This window comes from Gossypium raimondii, chromosome 2 (genome assembly GCF_025698545.1).
Source record: "Gossypium raimondii isolate GPD5lz chromosome 2, ASM2569854v1, whole genome shotgun sequence".
Lineage (NCBI taxonomy): Eukaryota > Viridiplantae > Streptophyta > Magnoliopsida > Malvales > Malvaceae > Gossypium > Gossypium raimondii.
This window is the reverse complement of record NC_068566.1, coordinates 7,506,814-7,517,029: the sequence shown is the minus strand read 5'-3', so window position 1 is coordinate 7,517,029 and position 10,216 is coordinate 7,506,814. Positions and strand designations below refer to the sequence as shown.

At 33.0% G+C, this 10,216-nt stretch overlaps 1 protein-coding gene across 1 annotated transcript; it reads right to left on the bottom strand.

Annotated features, from left to right (window-relative positions):
* Positions 1–272: 272 nt before the first annotated feature.
* On the bottom strand, positions 273–4,343 carry LOC105787916 (hypothetical protein). Its single transcript, XM_012614522.2, has 3 exons — positions 4,097–4,343; positions 2,632–2,834; positions 273–832 (listed from the first exon to the last, which is right to left on the bottom strand). The coding sequence occupies exons 1-3, from the start codon at positions 4,190–4,192 to the stop codon at positions 493–495; spliced, it is 639 nt and encodes a 212-aa protein (XP_012469976.1). The 5' UTR covers positions 4,193–4,343; the 3' UTR covers positions 273–492.
* Between the last annotated feature and the right edge of the window lie 5,873 nt (positions 4,344–10,216).

Here is a 10,216-nt window from a genome sequence, read left to right as displayed (position 1 = left end):
TATAGTCACATTTTTACAATTACCTGACTCGGTTTCTTCATTTGGTGGCTGTATTTTAGCTTTTTCTGGGAAGACCTAACTCCATTTTGGGCGAAAAAGAAATTGTATTTATTAGCAGCAATAGTGCAAATTTCGCTAATCCAGTTTAACCTTTTACTTTTTTTATTATTTTTATTTTTAGGTTTCAAAATTGAACTTTTCAAGTGGGATAAGATTTATAAAATAGGAGCTCTTCTTTTGTTAAATAGGGCGATTTTAGAAAAGAAATAAAATTGAAAGATGTTACGGTAAAATACACTAAAAAAAGAAGAATATAAATACAACATATTTAAGATTATAATACGAAAACCAGATGAATTTCGCTATCTGACAAATCTTCATGAAAAGCTTGGACCGGTTCTGCTTAAAGTTTGTTCTGTAAAATTTATGTTGGGGAATCATTTTCATTTGCTACAAGCAATGCATGCAGCAAAAACAAGGTCTTTACAATTCTCAAGTGAACTGCCGCCTGTTATAAGTATCTTCATGTACAAAAACAGGATCCTGAGAGGTCTGGGTTGGGAACTGAGGTTGTCCCATGGCTATGCCGCCACCTTGATTCGGAACAGCTGAATTGCCCCAAGGATCACTTGTGTTCTTTGCTGTGTTTAAGGTGAGATAATAGAAGATCCCAAAAACCACACTTGCAATGGCTAAGACAGCTCCCCCAGCAAAGACTCCGGGTTTCACGACGTAGCAGTAGTAGTTGCCAAAGTACACACTCTCTTCACCATGTTGATCATTGAGTGCAGAACCAGTTAGCAAGAGAAGGAAAGCTATAACAAATGTGAACCTGCATAGATATGGAATAAGCATTTGATTCATTACTCAAAGACAGAAAGTCGGCACACTGCAAGCGAAACCAGATTGGACTATTAAGCCTAAGTGGGACTACTCACATCACATGGAATAACCAAGAACACACCTCTGCTTTCTTTAAAGTTCACATTAACATTCAGGCACTCTTTCAAACATTAGAAGATCTGAGCTTCAGAGGCCTATTTAAGCAAGTAAAAGCTCTTTTTTTCTCTCAAGTTATTCACTAGCCATTCTCTAACTAAAAGCAAGCTGAAGCTTTTATTACAAAATTTTCTAGATATACCAGACCTGTCCTCATCTCCCTCTATGCAGTAAAAATCAATAAAATGAACTAAAAAAAGCTGACACTCTTTGGAGTTTATTTCTAAATGGGTTCTTAGGTTACAGTGGCAAGAAAAATGATATCACAAACTTCAATAACAAGTAGGAAAACTTCAAGAGTTGCAATCTATACACCTATGAATCCTTCCAATTCAAAGTTCTTTCTCCAGGCACATTAACAGTCCAATGACTACTCATATTCTCAACCTATAATCCTTGGCTCAAGCAACTGGCAAACAGAAACAAACATGCAGAACTGGAAATCAACTAGACACCCATATATTGACGTTCTAATCCTATGCTTCTTAAGCCAAATAATCCTCTTTCACAGTTGCATTCAACATGCATGTGATAGCTTGTAAAGCCTCCATCCTAAAACCAATAAGACAATAGAAAACAACTCCAATTTAAATATAAGGCCACAACACCACCCAAATGAAACCGGCCTGAAGACACCACTTATATATGTAGGCCAAATGCCAACTGAAACAATGGCAAAACAAGCAGACTATAACCATAAATCAACAAAGAACATACAAGGCAATGCATGTCCCACCCCCAGGCTTTGATATTATGCTAAGCACCCAAAACCGATTGCTAACTGATTGTCAAAAGATGGAAAAGTCCTAGTCGAGTTTAAGGTCACAATAGACTCCTAATTGAACTACTGATCCTAGAACTGCAAATGCCTAGCATTTCATTAATTAATTTCTTTCAAACATCTTATTAAGAAGATAACTAGTAAATGTCGCCTAAATTAGGACTTAGGTATAAGTATCTAAGCAAAATATGTCTAGATGTTTAATTCACATCACTAAGAAGAAGAAGCCAGAAAGCCAGAAATGTCTTCACCAGGAGATACCAGCAAACCTTTACTTCAGAACAATGGGATATCCTTATCTAAAACAAAACTCTAGGGCATCCGCACTCAAACAAGTTAAGAATTCTTTCATTTTAAAAAAAATTAACCAGAGTAATATAGACATTAAAGTTTAAATGAATGCCACTCAAATTTTGCATAGAAGCTATATTTATTATTCTTAGTGTGGTGATGATTGTGCCCCATTCTACAACAGCAAACAGGCAAGTGGAGAAAACTTCTTTTGGTTTTAGAAAAATGCATCTGTCTATTATCAAAAGCTGATTCATTCTTCTCCCAAAAGACAAAAAACATCAAACTAAGCCAGTTTGGCTTAAAATGATAAGGATGATTGAGTCATGGTGTCCTCTTATTTAAAAGGAAATAATAACTATCATAAACAAATCAAACTGAACATTCAGGCCGTTAGAGTAGTGCAGCAATAAAGGCTACTTATCATATGAAGAAAGCAGAAGATCCAAGTTCCAAAATTTAGTCCCTAGTCCCTACCAATAATAATAAGAAAATAAAAAACATATGATGCCAAAAATAAATCAGGAAAAAAGTCTTATTAACAAGTGCTCGAGAATCACCAAGAAATAACATAGAAGACAAGAGCTTTTGTCCAGTAGGAGTTCCAACTTCGACTGGTTCTTTTGCAGCAAATACACCCAGTTGGAATATTAATAATTATATGAGCTACCAGAAGTGCGGCAGCAGCAGTTAAGCCAAGACCAAGTGCAGGACTCCGGGGATAAGAACATTGTGTAGTGGATACAAACTTAACTTCTGAAGCCTATAGAGGGAAAAAAGGACAATTGGTCATCACAAGAATTCCAGAAAACATATATCCAAGTAAACTTAATGCATGGAGAAGTAGTAGCATATCATTCATATTTTCAGTTTCACAAGCTCCAATTAAAACAGATTTTGAAAATTAATTCCAGCAGGTATTTTGGACAAAATAGATGAACCAAGTAATTTCACTATTTGTACTTGTCTTTAGAAGCATAAAGCTGTCCACACCATAGGTTCTGCGCTTAAAAATTTAACTCAGGCTTCCAAAAAAATAGCATGGACTCGTGAGTGCAAGCATTCGGCTCAAAATTTTAAAGAAACAGCCAATTATATGAGATAATAGTGCTCCCCGTAAAATGGAATACAGTGACAATGGAGACAAATAAATTGCTTTCAATGTGCAAAAGAGACTAAAGTTAACTAATCAAAGGATTGTTGCAAGAACTTGCCCAAAGTCCCATTCAAAGCATGCACAAAACTGAACTCATGCAAGTGGAACATGGAAGTGGTTTAACCAATACTCATTCTATATGCCAGGATGACTAAAATATGATGAAAAAGAAAAAGAAACAGAAACCTCACTGCTAGAAACTCTCCCATTATTTGGTAAGACTTCAAACTCTACAGATCAAATCCCACTTTGGTCTATAATGAATCTCTCCTCCATTAACTTTTCAATAATAATAATGACTAGCCCTCAAATACATTGAATTTTTACTTCACTGTGCTTAGGTTAAGAATCTGGTTTCTCTATGTTTCTGTTTCATACATTCATCCCTTCAGAAAAACTCCCAATAAAAAAAAGGCACTTAGCTAAATAAATACCAGAGGGTAGGGCTCTCAAAGCATTATCTTCTTTTTCTGAGGTCACAAGCATTAAAAAACAAAAGAAAATACCATCTGGTTTCTCTATGTTTCTCAAGGAATTTTTCATAAGAAATCACAAGCGTTAAAAAGAAGAAGAAGCTATAGTCTTCTACTAAAAGAAAATACCATACCCACTAAAACTAAGATGTCTTAACTCTTAAGTTATATTTCATTTTTCATCCCCCATGTATACTTAAAAGGAAAAAAAAGAAAAGTAGACAATGTTTTTTTTTGAAGTAACAGTTTTTATTCTTTTGCAGAGTGTTAATCACCCCAAAACAGACAGGAGTAAGGCAAAGCCAAAAGAAAAAGAAAAAGAAAGGGAAAAAAGGACAAGGATTTATAAGAAATTCATCAGAGAAGATCTAATCAAAACTCTATGTATAAACTTACCTTGATCCTAGTAGCTTCAGCAGCAAAACCAGTAGCGGCTGATAATACTCCCAGAAAGGCGACAACACTGCATAAAACTAAGCCCTTTCTTTCCATCTATTTCTCCTTTTCACACCCTTGTTCAAAACTAGAGATTTTCTCTTTGTCTGAAACAGATACAAATTACTTAGGATGAAGGCAGTGTTTTTCTGAAAGGAGAAAAGAAAACATAAAGTTGGTACCCAGACCAAAGCTTGCCGTTCGTTAATTGTGTGTGGCTCTTAGATATATTATGTGTTTTTATATTGGGTAAATTACACTAACCTCACTACACTAATAATTATTAGTAAGTTTATATTAGTTCAAAATGTTATAAAATAGTCACCGAATTATTTTAAAATTTTTATTTAAACCTGTAAATTTTTTTTATTAAAGTTTAGCTTTTTTATTAAAGTTTAGCTCTCAATGATAATTTGACAATTGTATTGACGAATAGAAAAATATACCTTAAATTTAAATTTATCTAACAGTTAGTGTCGAAAATCGAAGAAGAAAGCTTTTTAGATTTTGATTTGTAAATTTGTGATGTTCAAAACTATTTCATGAAAATAATTAAACTGTAAAAAGAAGAGGAAAAAACTTTTCAATTTGTATAAACAATGCAAACAAAGAAAGACACACAATAACAATTTTAATAGCATAGTGACTTAAATGAAAATTTACAAATAAATCAATAATTATTTTATAAATTTTCAAAGTTGAATAACAAAAAGTAAATTTATTAATAATTTAATAATCTTAAATATAGTTTTACCTGTTATATTATCTCTTGATTAAAACCGTTATTATTGAATTTAAATTATATTAAATTACCTTTCTAGCATAATTGCGTGAAAAATAAATTTATATAATAAATAAATTTATAAAAATATTGATATAAAAATTAATTAAGAGTTTGATTTAAATGGTAAAGTTATTGAAATTTTATTATGCTTATATTTATTTAAAAGATATAAAAGACTAAAATAATATATTTTACTTTATAAAACAACAATATTTTAGTTATTAGTTAATAGAGTTGATACTCGATTGAATAATGACACCAAATTTTTCGAGGGCTTAATATAGATTAGGATTATCCTAAAAACCACTTTTTAAATATCAAATAAAAGTATCACTTCATATTTTTTTAAAAATTAATTAATATTATATATTTTCTAATACTAGATCAATTTTTATTAATATTTTAATTTTAATTAGAGTTGATTAATTAAATAAAATTAACAATTAAAACAAAAGTAAGGTAAGGTTTATGGTACATTATTTTAACTAAGTTTAAGGGTTATAATTTTAGGGAAGTGTTAGATTAAGGGTCAGTTCTTCATTACTTTTGAAAAGTGTTTTTGAGAAGTGCTATGGAAAAGTGCTTTTGAGAAGTACTTTTGAAAATTTTGAGTGTTTGGTATTGTTGTCAAAAAGTGCTTTTGAAAAATAAAATGTCCATTTTAGACATGATATTATAAAGTAACAAATATGTATTTATAATGTTCAAATTAGTTAATATTATGATATTTTAGCAAAAATATAAAAAATAATTTATTATAACTTATTGTTAATATTTTAATATATAATATTAATTTTAAATATTTCTAAGTAATTAATATTAATTATTTATTAAATTTAATTAGAATATATAAACTATATTTAAATATTTAAATATAATAATTAAATATTTGTAATTAGATATTGACGCAATTGTATTATTATAAAAATTATTTTTATTTTTAATTAATGCTTTTAACACATTTGTATTATTTTATTTTAAAATGTATTTGAATATATAACTCATATTAGATATTAACATAACACGAAAACATAAATCTAACAAATTAAAATATTACATATATTTGGATTGAAGTTTTAAAAGGGATAATATTTATATATCAAATATTACATAACTCGCCTTACTTTTGTAAGATTTGGCATTTCCATAGTTTCATAAGTTCCTTTGAAGGAAACATTGAAGTAGAAAACTGCGTATGATGCCGATTCGTCCCAGGACTTCCGGTGGAGGACTTGTTTGGTGATGAAACAACACTAGAACCGTCATCCATGCTTCTCCAACATGTGCTAGAATTCTTGCTAATGCTTCTCGGCTACTTGAAGAGCTATCAATGGTGCTACTATCTATCTCTTCACTATCATCGATGTGGTATATGACCAAGTGCTGCTCGTGTCGGGTATTATGTAATTATCTTGCTAGTTTTCGTGCAAGCCTTCGAACTTCCTTTTTCCGATGTCTTTCTTGATGATGTTTGATATTCTTTGATTTCACCTTTAAGCAAACATTAAGCCAATGTTGGTACATGGTTCCTCAACCATGTCAAATCTACTCTTCGCAGTATGTTAACTTTGTTTGCAAGGTCCCCATTGGCTGCCTCAGTTCACTAATCTTGCCAATAGTCTTATTCTCGCAATGACACCATTTAAGAAGCAATCCTTTGATTCAATCAATAATGTGTTCTGGTAGGTGCATCACAATTCAGTGTGAACTCAATATAGAATCATAATACAGGCATATATATGTACTCATGTATGAATATGAAACAGGTAAGCCCTTTTTTTCATATATTTGGAGGTTCATACCTGTGCTCATGTTTGAATATGTACTAGACACGACATTTCGAAACCGAAAAGAGTCTATATACACCCTAGTGTCACGGGCCGCAGTTCAAAGCCCGTGACCAGCGCACCAAATGCATCCAATGGAGGTCTGTTGCTCAGATGGGGATCATTTGGCCCACAAGAACTGGCCCAATTCAAAGAGATATTGGATAAGCCTGTCAGATTAAAGCCTGGTTGGCCCGATAGCGAAAAGATGGCAACTTAGGCTAATATGGTAACTAATCTTAGAAGATAGAGGGAATCATATCTTGTAAAGATTAGATTAGATTTGATAAGGCTTATCTTGTAAATCCCTAAAATTAAGAGATATGGTTAAATCTCATTCGTCGATATAATTGTATCTTGACCGTCGGTTTTGGGGGAGCTCAACTATAAATAGAGAGCCTCCCCCTCATTTGTACTCACTCCTGAATTGTTTCATTATTCTTTGTGAATAAGAATTGAGAGCATTTACTCAAACACTTTGCGAGCTCTCTTTCTGTTGTTCTTTTGTAGCTTCTTTTGGCACAATCGCTTCCGCTATACAAATTGGTGCCTTGGAGGAGTTCTAAGGAATCCTCACTTTTGGGTGTAAAGGGTGACTTAGGTGAGTTTGGAGCAAACGGATCGCCTAAGGCCACACGGTTTGCGAGACGAAAGGTCTAGCCCTGTGACACTAGTGCCAAGTGTAAACAATTTTATTATCCCAATTCGGGATTTTAGAGCCACATGAGAACAAGCCGATTAGCAGTTATTTGCGCAAACACTGAAACTTGCAGATAGCAAGAAAAAGAAATCCAAAATTAAATTAACCAAAGGTCATGTCGAAAGTGCAGATAGTTTAGCATGAGACATTTAACTTGACAAAATTTCCCTCTTTTCAAGCTCAAGTTCTTTGTTTCTCCTCCTCTTTTAATAACTTTTAATTCAATACTTTTAATATCTTCAAGCTCGTTCTTAACCAAAGCATCTCCAGAGAGGTCTCAATGGTCAGAATCCGGATAATTGCTCTTCAAGCAAAATTATCGCCTTTATCCGCTACCATTGCCATTTTTCCTCTGCAATTCCTCTATCAACTGCTTTGCCATGTCTAGCTACTTCACTTCCATGTTACCGCCTTATAATTTCTTGAAGATCCTTTATCTCACCTTAAGTGCATCAATTGTGAAATTGAGCTTGCCAATTCTGCAGCTTTTGCCGATTAAATCGTTCGCAAATAAGCAATGCATGACAACTTCTCTTTAGACTATGCAACTAAAGCGTTTCCTTTCAAGGGTTAATCTCCGCTCTCCAACTCATTAATGGGATTCGTGAATGCTCTATTTGTGTGAATGCTTTCCAACTTATCAAATTCCAATAAACTTTAGATACTAAAGCGAGATATTTCAATCGCATCTTACTTTAGTTCAAGGGCCCAACATGAACTCTAAGATCATTGTACTAGTTAGTTTTACTACCTATTCGAACTGTCTATTCTAAAATTTAACTTAGAGAATAGATGCATTAAGCCTCTAGCAAATAAAGAAACATAAGTAATTAACTAATAAATATCCCAATTACTGACCAAAATCCCATTCCTTAGAACCTCCCTAAACCCCTTTTGACCTAAAAATCGCCAATGCTATCTTCTTAAAGATCCAAGACTTCAAAGTTCTATCCAATCTTCAAGTAATGCCTTGAACATAAGTTCAAAATGGCCTCGAATCTTGCATATCTCATAAGAACACACCCTTAACAAAAAAATATATCCAACCTAATCCTCGGAAAGATACCTAAATCAATCCCGCATTTAAAATCAATCCTGCACAAACAAAATATACTGAAGAAGAGAAGAAGAGAAAAAAGATAAACTCACCGCAGAGGCGAGGAACAAAGAACAAGCAGAGGGCGAACAAACCAAAGAGAGGCGAGATGAGGGCAAGAACCAAAGAGAGGGAGAGAGAGAGAAACAAAGAACCAACAGAGAGCAGAGAGCAAAGAAGGGCGTTCGTGTGGCTAAAAAAGTAAAACAACCAGCCCAAAAGCACTTCTTGGCTGAAAAGCTAAAAAATTTTACTTCTTCATCTGCCCAAAAGCACTTCTAATAAGCTGAGAATTTGCTACTAAATGAAGGCTGTTCTTCATTGCTTTTCAAAGAAAAGCACTTTTCCAGGTAAAAGCCCATCTCTTAAGCAATGAAGAACACAACCTAAGATAGGTTGGGGTTAAAGTTTAAAGTGAGAAAAAAAATTAAGATTTAATATATAGGTGTTAGTGTTTAAGGTATAAGGTTTAGAGTTTTAATGCATAAGATTGTAGGGTTTAAGAGTTTTATAAAATATAAATTAATTTTATTAAATTTTAATATTAAATTTCACATTAAAAATAAATGGCTCGAATATGATTATATGAACTCTTAGGATGGACAAGTTCTTTAGATATTTTCTTTTGTTTGTTTGTTTGTTTATTCAAATTAAATAATAATAGTTAATTTAGGGTCTGTTTGGACAACACAAACTAATTGAATGAAAATGTAATGTATAGGGTAGTAATTACAAAATATTGTAATTCCCTAGACGTGTTTAGTTGGAATTATAACACCCAAATATCTGACCCGATCGCCGGGTTCGAGCTACAAGGTGTTACATTTGTTGCTGGAGCAACTACAATCAAATTATATTCGATTTAAAACCATTATACATTCAAATATAAGTAAAACATGTGTATAATATGATGCATAATCATTTTTGGATCTTACATGAACTTACGAAAGCTTTATTGCTAACTCGAGGTCGAATTAGGACCAAATTGTAATGTTTGCAAACTATTAGGTTGACGTCGCGACTTTGGGGGTTCCTTGTCTTGATATAACATATTGACTTGGTCTCGTTGCGACATTGGGAGTATGTCGTCGCAACGTAACTCTCTGTTTTTGTAAGATCCATTTTAGTACAAGATTGAAACACCTGAAATAAGACTTAAATACTTAAATACCTGCCAATTCAATATCACACCAACCGCATTCATTTAACACCACTATGCTCGCTGGGATGATCGACGAGCTAGAGTGTTATCGAGAAGTTTAATGACGCACGGTAAGAAGAAAATAAGGATTCACTTCAAGTTAAAGATGGTGTACCACTATTAATTAATGCTCAGCTAGCTCGTATATGGAATATAAATTGAACCAGTAAATACAATTATGTTCAATAATTTAGAATGAAGGTTCGATATTTTGCGAGGTGACAATGTCAAACCTCTTACATAAGAGAACTGAATATAGATGCAAACTAGGCAAAGGTTGGTCAAGCCTGCGTGCTATCCCAATATGTACCTGCGTGCTGCCCAAATATGTACATGTATAGAAATTACAAAAAGGATGGCTTACAAATGAGGTCACGCTCTGGCTGAGTCCCTTCAAATGGTCTACAACCTAAGGTACTTGAAACGTGAAAAAGAAGAAAAACTGGGCAAGTTCAAAATAAACTTAGTGAGTTT